Consider the following 19296-nt stretch of genomic DNA (forward strand, 5'->3'; position numbering starts at 1 on the left):
TCTCCCCTCAAACCTAGCTGTTTCATTATTAGTTTAGCATATATTGCATGTAAAGTTGACTAGTACATGCACGTTAAAACCCAGAAGCATAACGCATACTAATTATACCATTTCAACTTTGACATATCTTAAAGTGAACTATTAAATTAAACACATTCTCTCAGAGACAGATTTTAACTCTTAATACACTTTTATAACTACAAGGGAGCAATGTGAGACAATGCTGCTCTTTTATTTGTCTTTTCACGCATAGCATTTTTGACTTTTGGTTTTTAAAAGCATTAGAACTCTCCAGCTTTGCTAACAATTTGCATGTTGCCCGATGTAGGGATCTCACATTCAGGCAACTCAGTCCATAACTACCTCTTTCTATATTTTCTTTACAATATAAGCGTGTTTATGCTTGAGTATCAGATTAAAACTCAGATTTTTTAACGACACATAGACAGAATGTTTGAGAATGGTCCTAAATACGTACCCAATGGACTTTTTTTATAGTGACAATAAAATTAAAAATCTTTGCTATTTTTTTTTGTGGTCTCTTCCTTGTACGTGAAAAAACGTCTGAAGTGATCAAGCGATTACATAACATATTTCTGCCACTGAGAAGCCATGCTGATAAACCGGTTACTTCTCTGTAAGCAGTGAACTTTTACCAGAAGCCACCTGCATCAGTTCGAACGACGACAGAACAGAGGCAACATATACTTTCATGGGAGAGCTTTACCTCCTGGCAAACACAAATGGCAGCAGCACTTCCATTCTGTGAAGAGGATCTGCAGTGTCCTATCTGCTGTGAGGTCTTCAACTTACCTGTGACCCTGACTTGTCAACATAACTTCTGTAAAATCTGCATTCAGTCGTACTGGGAAAGGAAGGGCTCACAGCTGTGCCCAGTGTGTCACCACATTGAGAGAACAAGAAGACCACCAATCAACCTGGCACTAAAGGTAGCCTCGGATACCTTCAAAAGACAGGCCAGTCAGGTCTATGTGAGTTCAGAAAGTCTCTGCCCTGTACATAAGGAAGAGCTGAAACTTTTCTGCCACAAAGATGGGAAGCCTATCTGTCTTGTGTGCTACGCATCAATGGACCATAAAGATCACGAGTGCTGTCCTATAGCCGAGGCAGCAGCTGAAAGAAAGGTAAGGAAGCCCAACTGATTCGTATTATAACTAAAGTTATTTAAGAAAGACCTTACAGACTGAAGGTTGATTCTCTACATTAGAATTAGCCAACATTACCTCAGTTACAACACACACTGGATAAAACCTTTTCTTCTGTAGGGGTAAATATAATATATTATACTTTAATACGAGGTGGCACGTTGGTGCAGAATGTTGTGTGACATCAGTCTAAACTCTAGTGAGGTTTTATGCTAGTTATGAAACAAAGGGTAATATTGCATTGATAGTACATTAAAATAAGGTAATACAATGTTTACCATAGTTTTTAAAGGAGAAAATGTGTGGATCACAAGGCATCCATAAAAAAATCTTCCTTTTGAAGGGCCATGTCACCCTAACATCCATAAAGGATAGTGACACCGTAGCCCTAGCCGAAACCTTGGGCTATGGCTAACTGGTAACAACAAGCAGTGAAATGGGATTAGGTCTTTGTGTCTCGAAGATATCATCCTTTCTTTTTTATCAAGTCGCCTTGTTAAGGAACTAATACTATTTACTCTGCCTTCTACAGGAAGAGCTTTTGAAAAAGTATGAGGCTTTGAGAAAACACCTAAACAGTGTTGAAAAGAGGAAAGGAACATTGGAGGAAATTGAGGTATACATACAGGTAACCTGCTGCACGCAAAAACTTTATTTATTTATTTATTTTTAAAATATTTTGTTTTATTGAATTTAGCATGAGCATACACAAAACAGACATATCCAACCCTCTCCCAATGCAACTATATATTTATAACATTCTCAAGAAAAAGGAGTAGTAAAAGAAAGTAGGAAAGAAAGAAAAAAAGGGGGTTGGGGGCTTTTTTTATATATTTGTCTCATTCTTGAGATTCTTTAAGTTGGTGGAGTATGGGTTCCCAAAATTTAATAACATTCACCCGAGAGTGTGGTTTCCGAGTGTGCAATCACTCAATTGAAATAAACTTATAAACTTATACATTTCTGTTAGACAATTTTTGAAAGAAGGAGCTGAATATGATTTCCAATGTACCAGGATCAATTTTTTAGGTACCATCATGGTGGCCATTACTATACGCTGAACTGTACAGGGTGGGCCATTTATATCAAGTGAAGTCAAGTCAAGAGAGTTTTATTGTCAATTCTGCATATGTACAGGACATACAAAGGGTAGAAATCACGTTACTCTCCTCTTCAAGATGCAGTAACATTTAACAAAAATAGACTAAATTCAACTAAGCTAAGTATATAAATATATGAAAGTGAACAAACAGAAGACAAGTGCAGGACATATGCTACCAGCAGCTCACTGATAGACATACATGAGACAATGGGACACTGACTGAAGACAATAACCTGACTGAAGTTGCTGAGTAGTGTGTGTGGGGTGCAGAGCAGGGAGAGAGTTCAGCATTCTCACAACCTGATGTATGGAGCTATCCCTTAGTCTGCTGGTCCTAGCCCTGAGACTACGCAGTCTCTGCCCTGATGGCAGCAGGCTGAAGAAGCTGTGTGGCAGGTGGGTGGGATCACCTGTCAAGCAGAGGGCTTTTCGTAGGAGACGGGAGCTGTATAAGTCCTGAAGGCAGAGGAGAGAGGTACCAATGATCTTCTCAGCAGTTCTCACAGGCTGTGTTGATGGTCAAGGAGAGGTCCTCTGTGACGTGCACACCCAGGAACTTGGTGCTGCTCACCCTCTCCACAGCAGCCCCGTTGATGGATAGAGAGGCATGTTTTGTGTGGGTTCTCCTGAAGTCAACAACAATCTCCTTGTTCTTCTCAGTGTTCAGAGAGAGATTGTTGTGTTTGAACCAAGAGGCCAGCCGGCTCACCTCGCTCCTGTAGTGTGACTCATCGTTGTTGCTGATGAGGCCTACCACAGTCGTGTCATCCGCAAACTTGATGAAGAGGTTGGAGGTGTACGATGGAGAGCAGTCGTGGGTTAGCAGAGTGAACAGAAGGGGGCTCAGCACACATCCTTGGGGAGCCCCCGTGTTCAGAGTCATGGTACTGGATGAGTTACTGCCAACCCGTACTGCCTGTGGTCTTCCAGTCAGGAAGTCAAGCAGCCAGTTGCACAGTGATGTGTTCAGTCCCAGTCTGTCCAGTTTCTGAATGAGCTGTTGGGGGATGATTGTGTTAAATGCAGAACTGAAATCAATAAAAAGCATTCTGACATAGGTGTCTTTCTTGTCCAGAGGAGTAAGGGCTGAGTGGAGACAGCATCATCAGTCGAACGATTTGATCGATATGCAAACTGGTAGGGGTCCAAGGAGGGGGGGGGGGGGTTGGGGGGGCTGATGTGTTGCATGACTAGCCGCTCGAAGCACTTCATGAGGGTGGAGGTAAGTGCAACCGGGCGGTAGTCTTTGAAACAGGAGGGTGATGACTTCTTTGGGACAGGGATTATAGTGGTGGCTTTGAAGCATACAGTGACCACAGCCTGACTCAGTGAGGTGTTGAAGATGTCAGAATACACCTCTGCAAGTTCGCCAGCGCAGTCCTTCAGCACACGACCAGGTATGTTGTCAGGTCCATGAGCTTTCAGAGCGCTGATCACTCTGAATACACTCCTCACCTTGTCTGAGGACAGTGTGACCACCTGGTCTCCAGGAGGGGGGTTGGATTTATGTGCCGGGGTGTGGTTTAGTGCCTCAAACCAAGCGAAGAACCCATTCAGGTCGTTCAGCAGAGAGGAGGTGGTCACAGGTTTGTGGCGTGGGTTTGTAATCCATAATGCACTAAATTCCCTGCCACAGGCTGCGAGTGTCTCTGCTGTCGCTAAAGCATTGGGCTATCCTCTTGGAGTGCTGCCTTTTTGCCTTTCTGATGCCATGGGACAGGTTGGCCCTAGCTGTCTTCAGGTCTGCCTGGTCTCCAGCTTTGAAGGCAGTTTTTGGACCTTACCTGTCAGCCATGGCTTCTGATTGGCACGAATTGTGATGGTCTTTACATCATCAACGCACTTGGTGATGTAAGCAGAGACAGTTTCTGTGTACTCCTGAATATCTGTGGAGTGGTTGTAAGTAGCAGCCACTTTAAACACATTCCAGTCTGTGGTGCTAAAACAATCCTGAAGTGCCTCTGATGAGCCATCCAGCCACACCCGTACTTGCTTTAGAACTGGTTTAATGACTTTAACCAGTGGTCTGAAAGCTTGCATTAATATAATAATGAGGTGATCAGAGGCGCCAAGGTGGAGGAGGGGCAGGGCTTTGTAAGCCCCTCTCCTTGTGGTGAAGACCTGGTCCAGAGTGTTGTTGCCCCGTGTTGGAAAGTCTATGTGTTTATAAAGTCCAGAAAACACAGTCCTTGGGTCTGCGTGATTGAAATCCCCCGCCAGGATGAGAAAAGCATCCGGGTGGGCTGTCTGCTGCTCACTGATGTGCTGGTACAGTTCATTCAGTGCCCCATTCCTGATGTTGGAGGAGCTTGGGGGAAGATATACAGCAGCTAACAGCACAACTGAAAAATCCCTTGGTAGATAGAACGGTCGGCACTTAATAACCATCAGTTCCACTACCGGTGAGCAGTATTTCCAGACCACAGCAGCGTTACAACACCAAGCATCGCTAATTTAAACACAGAGCCCGCCACCACGTGTTTTACCTTCAGTGAGAATTCTGTCCCCCCGGTAGCATGTTAGCCACTCGAGCTGAACGGTGTGGTCCGGGACGCTGTTGTTGAGCCAAGTTTCTGTGAACACATAAACACAACAGTCTCTCATGGTCTTATGAGTTGACTGAAGTAAGCGGATATAGTCCAGTTTATTATCCAACGAGCATACATTGGCCAATATCATGGTGGGGATGGCTGGCTTGTGTTGGCTAGCCATTAGCCTCGCTCTGATACCTCCACATTTCCCCCTCTTCTGCAGCCTCTTGCTCCGCTTGTGCCGCTTCCATTGTGGGCAAGACGCAGTGTTGTGATGGTGCCGGTGTCCTGAGCAAGCCGCGGATTCGCAGCTCCTCGCAGAGTTCGGGTCTCAGTTCCAAACACAAACTTCTGCCGAGATCAAGCAGGGATTCACGGCTGTATGAGCGTTCCGGGACATGAACGCATGACGGAGACGTACAAAAACACTGCAACTTACAAGACAAACACATTCTAAACTCTGTAACTGTAAACTCGGGAGAGAGAGAAGCCGCTGCGTGTGCACGCGTCTCCATGGGTACACCTTATATGGATACACCTTAATAAATTGGGAATGGTTGGTGATATTAACTTCCTGTTTGTGGCACGTTAGTACATGGAAGGGGGAACAACTTTTCAAGATGGGTGGTGACCATGGCGGCCATTTTGAAGTCGCCCATTTTGGATCCAACTTTTGTTTTTTCAATGGGAAGAGGGTCATGTGACATCAAACTTATTGGGAATTTCACAAGAAAAAAAATGGTGTGCTTGGTTTTAACGTAACTTTAATCTTTCATGAGTTATTTACAAGTTTCTGACCACTTATAAAATGTGTTCAAAGTGCTGCCCATTGTGTTGGATTGTAAATGCAACCCTCTTCTCCCACTCTTCACACACTGATAGCAACACCGCAGGAGAAATGCTAGCACAGGCTTCCAGTATCCGTAGTTTCAGGTGAACATAGACAAAGAAGTAGAACCGCCATATATAATGAGAATAGGATCTGGCTACAAGGGAATTTCGAGAACGTTGGAAAGCCATTTAAATATAATTGATCCAGAAGGGCTGTAGAGTCAGAGTGCCTCTTTCTATTGAACACTTATCACATATTGGAGAAATAGCCGGCAAGATCTTGTGTAGTTTAATTTTAGAATAGTGTAATCAATGCAATATTTTGAAATGAACTAGTCTATAGCGTGAGTTTATAGAGCAGTCTGATATTCTGGCGAGACTTTCTTCCCATGTGTCCTTAGGTATTTCACCATCTATTTCTTTAGCTCAGATTTCCCTAAAATAACTGGAATCAGGGGTAAATTTTAGAAACGAGATACAACGTGATACTCGTTGTTTGGACGGTGGGCCTGAGTTAAAGAAGCAGTATAAAACACGATCTGGTGGTTTTGATGTTCAATCAAAGCTAGTGAAATCTTTAACGCCACAATAAGTTGTTTGTTAACATTAAAACAGTTGCTTTACCAAAACAACGTAAAAGTGTCCTTGTGCTGCTTGGAGTCGCCCTGTAGATGGTTTCCCCAAATCACTTAATTCTGATTGCGTTCTCTTTGAAAACTTCTGCAACGTGTACTAACTCACAATCATCAGATAAACATATTCAGAAATTGGAACTAATTTGACCCACTTTGACCAACAAAATGTTTTCTGCACGATATGTGCACATTTTTCTGATTTACATATTTAAACCAGAGAGGTCACCAATTCCCAAAACTGGAAAAAGAAAAAGCTGCACTGTGTAAGTCTCCACACTTCCATAGTGCAGCTTTAAATAATCACTTTATCCAACAAATGAGTCTAACAACGAATGAAGCCTAGTGTTTTCTAGTCTGAACCAACGGGAGCATAACCAGCAATAAACAGAGAACCTCTAACATTAAACGTTAAATGTCACTTGAACTGCTCTTACTTTTTTTTGTTTTAAGACCCAAGCCTCACAGATAAAGGCTCAGATGTCTGAAGAATTTGAGAAGCTCCACATGTTTTTGAGAGATGAGGAGCAGGCCCGGCTGACGGTGCTAAAAGAGGAAACAGCCAGGAAGACTCAGGCAGTCAGGGAAAGGCTGGAGGACATCACTGAAACATTTGAAGAACTGTCTGAAATCTTAAATGACATTGAACATACCATGAAAGCAGATGATATATCATTTCTCAAGGTCTGCACACATCATAATTTATGTCTAATATTTCTATAAATACTGGGTAATAACTGTTGACTAACTGAAAAACTGTCACTTTCTCAAGGACTGTAAGGAAGCAATAAGGAGGTAAGGCAGCAACATTTATTTGTTTAAAGCTCATTAATAATAATGAAGTTAGATGTTTCTGAGTTTATTAATTGATGGTAAAGTCTATCATTACTGTGTTGTTTTTGTTCCTGTGATGAAATCTATGGTAATATCAGGCTTCAAATGTGTTTCAGGGCTTGTTATCCAATACAGGAAATTGAAAACATGAAAGACAGCCTAATAAACACTGCTCAGTACGTGGGGGTATTAAAATATGCAGTTTGGAAGAGGATGGAGGAAGTAGTGAAGTACTGTAAGTGTGCATGCATTTTTCTCCCAGCACTGGTCCTCTGTCTCAAAGCAGTTTACAAAATGCCCTTCTCAACCTACGCTCACATTTCTTGTGAAATATTATCATGTTGAAGGCAAAACCGTACTGACCGAAGTCCTCTTTACTTGGTACAGTGGGGTCTCATATTCAAGTAGGTGCGTACTCCCTGGCGTTCACAAGTATGTGAACATCTAAAAAAAATTCACTCTCTCATTTTTGTTACTATAACACAGATAGATAAGACTGAGCTATAAAAACAAAACAGGACTTTATATCCTGTTATTTTAATGCAGGAAATGCAATAGGTTTCAAGTTACAAAAAAGTTACCTAGAGTTCCAACTGAAATATGGCAAAAAGAGCCATTTAAAGTACGTAAAGTACGTGTACAGGGGTTCCCCTGGCCATTGATTTAATTAAATACTCTATTTAATTAAATACGTTACTTTAAATAAATCCAAACACAGGCTTATAAATATTTGCTTGGCAATTTATTGGCCAGACAGTGTAGTTACAATATAAGCAAATGGTTTTATTCTGAGGGGGGTGGCACGGTGGCCTAACCCTGTCTGTGAGGAGTGTGGTGTGTTCTCTCTGTGTCTGCGTGGGTTTCCTCCGGGTGACTGTCTGTGAGGAGTGTGGTGTGTTCTCTCTGTGTCTGCGTGGGTTTCCTCCGAGTGACTGTCTGTGAGGAGTGCGGTGTGTTCTTCCTGTGTCTGCGTGGGTTTCCTCCGGGTGCTCTGGTTTCCTCCCACAGTCCAAAAACAAACGTTGGTAGGTGGATTGGTGACTCAAAAGTGTCTGTAGGTGTGTGTGTGAGTGAATGTGTGTGTGTTACCCTGTGAAGGGTGTATACCCGCCTTGCACCCAATGATTCCAGGTAGGCTCTGGACCCACCGCGACCCTGAACTGGATAAGGCTTACAGATAATGAATGAATGAATGTATTCTGATGGGTGGCATGCAAGAAGTAGTGTCACCCTCACACAGCTCTGGGGTTGGGGGTTCGAGCCCTGCTCCGAGTGACTCACTGTGAGGAGTTTTTCTTCCTTGCCACTGCTCCCACAGTCAAAAAACACACGTTGGTAGGTGGATTGGCTACTCGAGTGTCCATAGGTCGAGTGTCTCCCTGTGAAGGACTGGCGCCCTCTAAAGGTGTGTCCCCACCTTTCGCTCAGTGATTCCAAGTAGGCTCTAGACACTGCAACTTTTAACTGGATGAGTGGTTACAATGATTGATTGAATGAATGAACGTATCTTGAATAAACCCACGTATATATCTGAGTGCAAAAACTCTCCTTTTACACACTTTCCAGGTCCCATCACTCTAGATCCTAACACAGCCCACTCTAACCTGATCCTCAGTCAAGAACTCTCAAGTGTACATTATGGAAAGAAGCAGAGCCTTCCAGACAACCCCGAGCGCTGCTCTAGCCGCATGGCCGTGTTGGGCTCTACTGGCTTCATATCCGGGAAGCACATCTGGGAGGTGGAGGTGGGGGAAAGCCAGGAGTGGTATCTAGGAGTGGTGCGAGAATCCATCAAAAGGAAGACAACTGTCTTTCTCAACCCTTCCGAGGGATTCTGGGTCATTGGACTAACCAATGGGAACAAATACTGGGCTCAGACGTCTCCTCGCACCCGCCTGGCTTTGAAAAAGAAGCTAGAGAGGGTAACGGTGGAACTGGACTACGAGAAGGGGAAGATCATATTTTTAAATGCAGCAGACGGGGGTATGGTTTACACTTTCAAAGTCAAGCTTACAGAGAAGATCTTTCCTTACTTTTCCCCAGGGATTCAAGTGGACGGCGAATACCCCCTAAAGATCAGTCCCTTAAAAGTCTCTATAACACATTGCCAGAATACAGCATAGTTTAAGCTTCATCTCTGTTCATCTACTTTACATGTTTAGACTTTATTTCAAAGACAGAAATCCTTTTACATTTGTTCAGTATATGCAGATCATATATCATCATAATATGCAATTAGTGCACACCTCTATCTCCACCCACTTATCTGCAAATCAGAATAGTTATTTAACTGTTGTGTTTTCATAAAAACAAGTGGCAGAACAGTGTATAAGGATATTTGATGACTACTTAAAAAGGTACAAAAATGTTTGGGGCGGCACGGTGGCGCAGCAAGTAGTGTCACAGTCACACAGCTCCCTGTGTCTGCGTGGGTTTCCTCCGGGTGACTGTCTGTGAGGAATGTGGTGTGTTCTCCCTGTGTCTGCATGGGTTTCCTCCGGGTGACTGTCTATGAGGAATGTGGTGTGTTCTCCCTGTGTCAGTGTGGGTTTCCTCCGGGTGACTGTCTGTGAGGAATGTGGTGTGTTCTCCCTGTGTCTGCATGGGTTTCCTCCGGGTGACTGTCTATGAGGAATGTGGTGTGTTCTCCCTGTGTCAGTGTGGGTTTCCTCCGGGTGACTGTCTGTGAGGAGTGTGGTGTGTTCTCCCTGTGTCAGTGTGGGTTTCCTCCGGGTGACGGTCTGTGAGGAGTGTGGTGTGTATTCCCTGTGTCCGCATGGGTTTCCTCCCACAGTCCAAAACACACATTGGTAGGTGAATTGGCGACTCAAAAGTGTCCGTAGGTGTGAAGGAAGTGTGTGTGTTGCCCTGTGAAAGACTGGCGCCCCCTCCAGGGTGTGTTCCCACCTTGCGCCCAATGATTCCAGGTAGGCTCTGGACCCACCGCGACCCTGAACTGGATATGTGTTAGAGATAATGAACGAATGAAAAAAAATGTTTGTGTAACAGCTGGATTAATGTTAAAGAACACTAAATTAAAACTAATTAATTAATGTTGCAGGCTGTTTTTTGAGTATTCAAATTTGTTTTAGCATCGTTATCTAATATGAAATGATTGACACAAACTAGGGCCATATTCATGGGATCTCCCTTAATTAAAGGCATAAACCCTCTCATTATTATCTTCTACTCAGTACAATCAGAAACATTTGCATTGCTGTGTATTTGTTACAAGTGGTCTTTAATATTCCAAAGTAATGTTCACTTTCAGTCCTCACCGAAGTGATGAAGTAAATTTGAGTGCTTACAGGGGTTTAAAAGAATAGAAATATGTCTATATGTCACATGATGTATTTGTATTAACCAAAATAAATTAAATAAATAATTTCACACATCAGAGTTAATCTGTTCACTGCTCTTTGTCCTTGGATTTGGTTTTTCTTTGCGTTGCCATGTCTTTCAGTTTTGAGTCCAGTTTTCGATGCAGGTAGGCCTTTTTGTTTGGATCCATGGACTTGTCCTTCTGCCCGCTCCCAGCAAACAACACTCCCTCTTTACTTATTCTCATGCGAGCATGGGCCTTTGCTTTGTCTCCACATCCATGGACCTACAAGACAATACATCACCTACAGTAAATACAGACTCGAGCTAAGAGCTAACAAGGCTGGCACTTCATGAATTATAGTCTTCACCAGTTAGGACCTCACTGGCCTCTAGTACAGGGAACTACTCCCATTTTCAGGGCAAAAGGAGTCAAAATGGAGCGTGAAGCATACATTACCTCAGGGATGTGGTGACTTAGACAGTACTGTCTGTTACAGTAGAGACACAGCTGTCCCAGCGTAAGCACGCTGACTTTACACTTCACAAAGCCACAAACACTTTCTGCTTTCACCACAGCGTCAATGAGAGCATCAAAATCATCATCAGCTTTAGCAGCTGCAGCAATGTCCACAGCCCCTGCTTTCATCTTCCCCTTTCCTATGAAAGACACAAAAAAAAATCACATTATGGGAATGTAGAGTTCAGAATAATCAGATTTCTAGCCCTGAGATGGGATGAGTGAGCTTTACAAGGCTACAAACCTTTCGCTGCACCTTTGTTCTTCTTTATGGGCTGGCATTTACTGCCTTTTGGATCCGTTTCTATCTTTTTCGACAGGTATTTTTCCTCCCGTTTTTCCTGCTCTCTGCGCATACGCTCCATGTGCAAGCTTTTCAAATCAAGAGGAGGCTTTAGGGGTTTAGTGTTGGGTTCCTTCTCCTGCTGTTCGGTTTCCTCTGCTGACTCCGTTTCCTCTGCTTTTTCCTCGGTTTCTTTACACACTTCTTCCACTGGCTCCTCAGGGCCTGACAATAGTTTGGAAACTGTAATACAGCGCTGCTTCCCTACTCCTTGGCTCTCATGCTTCAGTCCCAGCTCTTCTGAGAGCTGGTGGACCAGCAGACGTTCATGAGAGCTTAAAGAAGAAGGGAACTGCAGCTCGGTCTGGTTCTCGTCTCCCAGAAAGACAAGCAGCTTCTGTCTTAATTCCTCTTTATAAATCTGAGCCTCCACTGGGTCGGCAGCTTTGGATTGAGTTGATTTGTTTTTACCGGGTTGTGGAGTATGAGATGATGCATTAGTCTGACCATCTCTCTTCCCTTTGTTCTCCAGATTATTCCTCTGCTTAGTCTCTCCAGTCTTCTCTTGTCTTTTTCTTTCCTTTGCTTTGGCTTTATTTCCCTGCTCATCTTCATGACTGCGGCTGTAGTTTTCAGGAACCAGATCCTCCAAATACTCAAAGGCAGATCGGACCTCCCCATGCTCCGACATGTAGTCAACAAGGGATTTCAGAAAGTCATGGTTACGGACGGTTTGAGAATCGCACACCACCATGAGATGACGTCTGGCACGTGTCACTGCCACATTGATCCTCCTGTCCTCCGCAAGGAACCCGACCTCACCTGGAGGATCAAAACAATGCAGTCAATTACAGTGCTAACAAATTCAGACAACTAACACACTCCTGTCCTTACAGTTATTTAGTGGTGGCACAAAGGTGGTCTCACCTTTTCTGTTCGATCTAACGAGTGACAGCAGCACTGCCTCCTTCTCTCTTCCCTGAAAGCCATCCACAGACTTGATCTCCAGCTCAGGGTGCGCATTTGAGAGCTTCTGTCTCAAAAGATCTACCTAAAATATGCACATGATGAGCTAATTCCCCTTAATGAGAAACGTAAAATGTCTGTTAAAAGCTACTTCTTCCAATCGAACCTGTAGGTTATAAGGTGCGATGACAGCAATGTCCTTGGCCTGGACTCCAGCCTCAGTCAAAGCTTTCACATGAAGTGCCACAATGTCAGCTTCGCCTGGGAGTGTCAGTAAAACAAAAGGGAGGGTCCAATGGCTAGGCAAAAGTAGTGTAGCCTGTGATGTCATTGATTCAATATCAACTCCCAAACTTACCTTGATTGCCTTTAGACTGCTCATCTGTGTCTTCCATTTCATTTAGCCCACAGCCAGCAGTGTCAATAAGAAGCAAAGGCATGTTTGTCTCCTCAACATCAGCCACTCCTGCCAGGTCTCTGATTGCAAAGATATTGCGATAAAAAATTCAGCACCTATACAAGGCTTGAAAGGCATCTGATGCATTTCACCCCCAGTGCCTCTGTTCAAACATTTTCCTCTGCAGCAAATGTAATTATTATATGTAATATGTATTAAAATATTTATTTTATGCAATCTCACAACTCCCTCCCTCTTTGTGCCACCCTCAGACTGAACACAATTTGAAAAGATCTGCTCTAATAGCTACAGGGGTCGGACAATGAAAGTGAAACACCTGTCATTGTAGTGTGGGAGGTTTCATGGCTAAATTGGAGCAGCCTGGTGGACAATCTTCATTAACTGCACATTGCACCAGTAAGACCATGTGCATCCAATGGTTCAAACACTGTGTCCTGAAGGCGGTGCCGTGTATCAGGACGACAATGCACCAATACACACAGCGAGACTGGTGAAAGACTGGTTTGATGAACATGAAAGTGAAGTTGAACATCTCCCATGGCCTGCACAGTCACCAGATCTAAATATTATTGAGCCACTTTGGGGTGTTTTGGAGGAGTGAGTCAGGAAACGTTTTCCTCCACCAGCATCACGTAGAGACCTGGCCACTATCCTGCAAGAAGAATGGCTTCAAATCCCTCTGACCACTGTGCAGGACTTGTATATGTCATTCCCAAGACGAATTGACGCTGTATTTGAGCACAAAAGGAGGCCATACACCGTACTAATAAATTATTGTGGTCTAAAACCAGGTGTTTCAGTTTCATTGTCCAACCCCTGTACATACCTGGTGTAATATATTAAAGAATACCTCAACAAATGCTTCTCCACTGAAGAATGTGCGGTTAGCTTCCCCTGGTACATCTGCTCAGAAGCCCACTGCATGATGGCACTGTTCATCCGGTACTGAGTGGTCAGCATCCGAACCACAGAGTCTCCATACTTCTGAATCAGCCGCTCCATTAAACTGACGGAGAGCCCTTTATCTGCAGCGCTGAGAAACGGTGGTAAAAGTGACAAATGAGATTTGTGCACACACTTTAAATCGGAGGCTTTGGAGCAGCTACACATAAAGCTGTGGTCACCAGACCCAATGGCAATAATCAGCTAGTGATGAGTATTCATGAAAACAAGGCTTTGTTTTTCCGCTTACTTCTGGGATTTGATCGTGGGTGGCAGCTGTTTATAGTCCCCGGCCAAGATGCACTTGCGTGCTTTGAGCAGCGCAATCCAACAGCTGCTCTCCAGTGCCTGAGCACATTCGTCTATCACCACCAGGTCAAAATGCTCGCTGTGCAAATACTTCAGCGGTCCATCATCACTGGCTCCTGCAGAAGACAAATTTCTACCAATATTACAGCCATCAATTCATCAATTACAACGATTGGTTTTAAAAAAAATAATAATAGAAGCCTGCAACCACTCACCAGTGTTGGTGGCCAGAATGACATTGGCCCTTTTCAGGATTTGTGTGATAGCCATCTGCTCTCTGGACTTAAGTTCCTTTCGCAGTTCCCCGATTTCTCGCCTCAGGCTGCTTCTCTGACCTTTGTCACGCACCTTCTTCATCTGACCCTGTGATGTAAACACATTGGGAATCATTTAAATCTTTCACAACTCTTCTACAAAAATATAGTTACACAAACAAGAAGCATGGGAAACACAACGGCAAGAATGTGATGAAAGAAAAACAGCTTACAAAGGCTTTATCCATGTCCTTTCGGACATCAGCGATGATACTGCTGCTGTCACTGTGCGCAACAACTGCGTCCAGCGAATGTTTCTGGACTGACTCCAGTAGACGAGCTGGATGTCCCAAACGCAGGACCTTAGCCTTGCCTTTAGCCAGGCGCTCCACCAAATTATCCACTGCCACATTGGATGGAGCACAGCAGAGAACCTGTCGGTGTATTCAGCACTGAATCATTAAAGAGTCTAACAGGTATAAGAACAATTTGTTTGGCTGAATTACATACATTCATCTATTATCTGTAACCCTTATCCAGTTCATGGTCACGGTGGGTCCAGAGCCTACCTGGAATCATAGGGCGCAAGGCGGGAATACACCCTGGAGGGGGCGCCAGTCCTTCACAAGGCAACACAGACACACACACACACACATTCACACCTACCAACACTTTTGAGTCGCCAATCCACCTACCAACGTGTGTTTTTGGACTGTGGGAGGAAACCGGAGCACCCGGAGGAAACCCACGCAGATACAGGGAGAACACACCAACTCCTCACAGACAGTCACCCGGAGGAAACCCACGCGGACACATGGAGAACACACCACACTCCTCACAGACAGTCACCCGGAGGAAACCCACACTGACACAGGGAGAACACACCACATTCCTCACAGATAGTCACCCAGAGGAAACCCACGCAGACACAGGGAGAACACACCACATTCCTCACAGACATTCACCCGGAGGAAACCCATGCAGACACAGGGAGAACACACCACATTCCTCACAGACAGTCACCCGGAGGAAACCCATGCAGACACAGAGAGAACACACCACATTCCTCACAGACAGTCACCCGGAGGAAACCCACGCAGACACAGAGAGAACACACCACATTCCTCACAGACAGTCACCCGGAGGAAACCCATGCGGACACGGGGAGAACACACCACACTCCTCACAGACAGTCACCCGGAGGAAACCCACACTGACACAGGGAGAACACACCACATTCCTTACAGACAGTCACCCGGAGGAAACCCACACTGACACAGGGAGAACACACCACATTCCTCACAGACAGTCACCCGGAGGAAACCCACGCAGACACAGGGAGAACACACCACACTCCTCACAGACAGTCACCCGGAGGAAACCCACGCAGACACAGGGAGAACACACCACACTCCTCACAGACAGTCACCCGGAGGAAACCCATGCAGACACAGGGAGAACACACCACATTCCTCACAGACAGTCACCCGGAGGAAACCCACGCAGACACAGGGAGAACACACCACACTCCTCACAGACAGTCACCCGGAGGAAACCCACGCGGACACAGGGAGAACACACCACACTCCTCACAGACATTCACCCAGAGGAAACCCACGCGGACACAGGGAGAACACACCACACTCCTCACAGACATTCACCCGGAGGAAACCCACGCGGACACAGGGAGAACACACCACACTCCTCACAGACAGTGACCTGGAGCGGGACTCAAACCCACAACCTCCAGGTCCCTGGAGCTGTGTTGAATTACATACATTTCAAACAAAAATGATAATGTGTCTTAGAAGAAAGGCTGCAGGAGTGACCCACTTGGCAGTAAATGTGATATTAATGATTTTAATTAAAAAAAAACACTTTTTATAAAATTATGAGGATGTTTCCTCACAATTAGCTGCTCTCCAGCCTGTTTGAATGCTCAAAAAAGTGTCTATAACGTGTTTACAAAACCTCTGTATGTGTATTTATGCTTCAGTGTCTGTATGCTCCGGTGTGTTAGGCTTGCTCTCTGCTCATGGCAGAGGCATCTGTAGTTTTTTAGACAGACAGACAGCTCCAAACGCTGAAACGCACGAACTAAGATGAGGATATTGCTCTAATCCTGCTCCATGTGTGGGTAAAAGTGACTTATTTTTGCTGTTTAAGATCATTTAAGACGGAAATGTCTCCAAACTCGGGAGACTGTATTTAATGAAGGTGCTCCTCAAACAAACTGTTCCACCTTAAAAGACTTAAAAGAGCATTTGAACATTTGAACATTACTAAACCACAATCACAGACATAACCTTTAAGTTAAAGAGAGACCAAGAGGCTCCAGAATAAAGCAGTTGTCTAAATGTCTGTCCTATCTTCAGGAGATCATAAGTGTGCTTTGTCTCTAATATCAAACAGTTCTAATACACTAGAAGGGTGATGTGCTTTTTCTGAAATACCTTAAGTGTCATTAGATCTGGTCAAAGCACAATTAGCCACTAATGCTTGAAACTTAGCAGCTAAACATGCTTGGAGGGGGACACTCACTCTCAGTTCTGTTACCACACAGACAGCCACATTGGCTAGGATCCTATTAGTAACATTTACATGCAGCCTGATAATCAACCAATAATCTGACTCACAGCTCAATCAGAATGGAGCACTTGCATGTATATACCTCAAACGGAGTAGAATAATCTGTTTTAGGTGATTCCAAATACCGTTTCTATTCAAATAAGCCAGGTGATTAGCTCTTTAAATAATCAGTAAAAAAAGAATAATAGCCATGTATTGATTAGCATTCCCCATTTAGAAAGATTAAGTTAATTCTGCACATAAGCCAAGACCAGCATGCATTATTCCTAGAACAGGCATCTTGCAGTATGTTAAGTTGGGGGTGGGAATTTTTTCTGTCCTTTGGGGAGAAACGGGGCCTGTTCTGCTTGTTTGGCCACATACGGCTATGTGTAATAATACTGCTTCTATGGCTTGGTCACAGTAACAATGTGATAAGTGCATACAGTTTTCTTGCACTCATTAGTACCTTCTGGCCTTGTTTCACTGCCTGGAGAATAACTTCAACCACTGTTGTGGTTTTTCCAGTTCCTGGCGGCCCGTGTATAATGGCAACATCTTTCTGACACAGTGCAAAGGACACAGCCTCCTTCTGAGAATCATCTAAACCACTATTCATCCATTCCAGGTCTTCTGTAAAGGAAAGCAAAAACATGGTAAGAATGTTAATTCAGTTTTCTCATTATACAAGCCATGAGTAACACTTTAAAACCTTAACTGGGCCCAAAAATAACACTTACTCTGCTGTGACAGTGCTCCCGGCTCAGAGCAACCAAAAAGGACACTTATTAAATAGGCAGCAGGGCCACTCCTGTATCCATTCAAAGAGTTCAAGGCACTGCAAACACAACCAATAAAACTGAGTGAGTCAGTCATATCATTTACTCACTGTATAATGTAAAATCTGAATGTATTTTCTTAGTGTATCCAGCTCCGGTCAGACACACAGCAATGTAGCACTGACTCGTCTGCTATGCTACTTTCAACACAGTGACATAATGAACATAATGCAGAGGCGAGTCCGACATTTGTTAGCAAACATACCGAGTTAATCGTTTGTAGGTTACATCATTTGCAAGCTTCATTACGTTGTACAGTTCATCGTTTTCCAAGACGACACCATCCTGAGAATCATCAAAAGCAACAGTTATTGAAGTCTGCGTCACACGGGTGACCACGCCTGAGCAGAGCTGATTTGGTTGACTGCATCCTTCTGATTCGTAAACACCCACAATGTCACCTGGAATAAGACACAAACAAAAAGGTGTTGCATTCATTTTTATGTACAGACATGTTGGCTTTCTCTCTACTAAAATAAAGGCAGTTAAAATAATAATAAATGTTCTCACCAGGTCCAAAGCTGTTGCTGGGAAGAACTGATGAACCTATACTTTTCCTGGGTTCGAAAGCAACAAGAAGTCTACCATGCATCCCTGTCCTCTGACTTCCAATCTGAAGTTTCAGCAGACATACTCCTTTCTGCTGCAGATTTTTTAGAGACAGATTCTGCTGCCATGCCCTGCAAATTAAACACTTCAGTCACATCTCTGTGGCAGGATTTGGATGAACTAAAAAGTTCTGTTCCACAAGAAATCTACGACAAGTTAGAAAAGGTCAGTGTACAGGGGCTGTCTGAATTACCTGGTTTCTTCTATTTCAGCCTCTCTCTCCTCTTGTAGCAGTTCAAGAGTCTTGGAGACAAAACTTTCAACTTCCATCTAAATTTGGCACATAGAAGACACGTTAAAGAGGAATTCCACTGGTTTATCAGCTGCATATTTAAACAGTTTGGAAGTAAACACGGTCCTTCAGGGTGCTTTAAACAAAAATGCTATGCTCTAGTAAAAACACCATGTCACAAAATGCCCCTAAAAGCTGTAACACATTTACAGATGTCAAAGCTATAAAATGGTTATAAATATTTTATATTTCCACTCACTCATTCCAGAAAAGGTCTCATAGGTGCAGATTCAGACAGCCACGGTTTCTTATGTCATAAACCTAAAGTACCAATCCTGTTGATTAACAGGGCGGGGCTATCAAGCTGCCAGCCAATGGTGGAGAATTCTAAACGTGTAATTTTGAACATAGTGGATCTTTCACAGCTATAATTGATGACCACAGAGGGATATCTAATGTTTCAGATGTCTGGTTCCTTTCACCACCACTGGGAAAAATTCTGACTGACTACAAGTTTCTCTGGATGGAAAATTTCACATCAATCTCAGATGACTTTGTTTTAATCTAAAATAATTATGTATAAAATGTGACCATTTGAACTTTGGGTCCAGGGAGAGAATCCACAGAGAGCGAGATTAAATAACATAAACTCACAAGACCATTACTCTGCCCCTTAAACTTAAACATCTAAAACTGCTTACCGTAATACTTTCGTTGTCCTGGACGACACAGTTCTCTTTCTACAGACTGTTATGACCGCTGAAGCCCATTTAAGCCATGTCTGTATACAGCACTGACTGCGCATGCGCAGATGGGTACGTTCCATATTCCTTCCCCTGTGCTTAGCTGCAGTACTCGTAATAAAATTGTAGTGTTTACTTTCTTCGAAATCATCAGCAAAAACGTAAAATCAGTAAATAAATTTTAATAACACTACTA

General features: G+C 43.8%; 2 protein-coding genes across 2 annotated transcripts; one reads left to right on the forward strand and one right to left on the reverse strand.

Moving 5' to 3' along the window:
* The first annotated feature begins 690 nt into the window (after positions 1 to 690).
* LOC136710050 (zinc-binding protein A33-like) lies at positions 691 to 9511 on the forward strand. The gene is made up of 6 exons (XM_066685669.1): positions 691 to 1145; positions 1699 to 1794; positions 6716 to 6946; positions 7035 to 7057; positions 7213 to 7331; positions 8663 to 9511. Exons 1-6 carry the CDS (start codon positions 744 to 746, stop codon positions 9217 to 9219), a joined length of 1428 nt encoding a protein of 475 aa, XP_066541766.1. The 5' UTR covers positions 691 to 743; the 3' UTR covers positions 9220 to 9511.
* On the reverse strand, positions 9511 to 19173 carry ighmbp2 (immunoglobulin mu DNA binding protein 2). Its single transcript, XM_066685668.1, has 16 exons — positions 19059 to 19173; positions 18319 to 18395; positions 18027 to 18196; positions 17722 to 17917; positions 17418 to 17515; positions 17147 to 17310; positions 14343 to 14543; positions 14071 to 14218; positions 13797 to 13971; positions 13455 to 13637; positions 12545 to 12663; positions 12353 to 12447; positions 12148 to 12271; positions 11182 to 12042; positions 10878 to 11077; positions 9511 to 10703 (listed from the first exon to the last, which is right to left on the reverse strand). Exons 2-16 carry the CDS (start codon positions 18393 to 18395, stop codon positions 10506 to 10508), a joined length of 3009 nt encoding a protein of 1002 aa, XP_066541765.1. The 5' UTR covers positions 19059 to 19173; the 3' UTR covers positions 9511 to 10505.
* Positions 19174 to 19296: the final 123 nt, after the last annotated feature.

This window comes from Hoplias malabaricus, chromosome 11 (genome assembly GCF_029633855.1).
Source record: "Hoplias malabaricus isolate fHopMal1 chromosome 11, fHopMal1.hap1, whole genome shotgun sequence".
Lineage (NCBI taxonomy): Eukaryota > Metazoa > Chordata > Actinopteri > Characiformes > Erythrinidae > Hoplias > Hoplias malabaricus.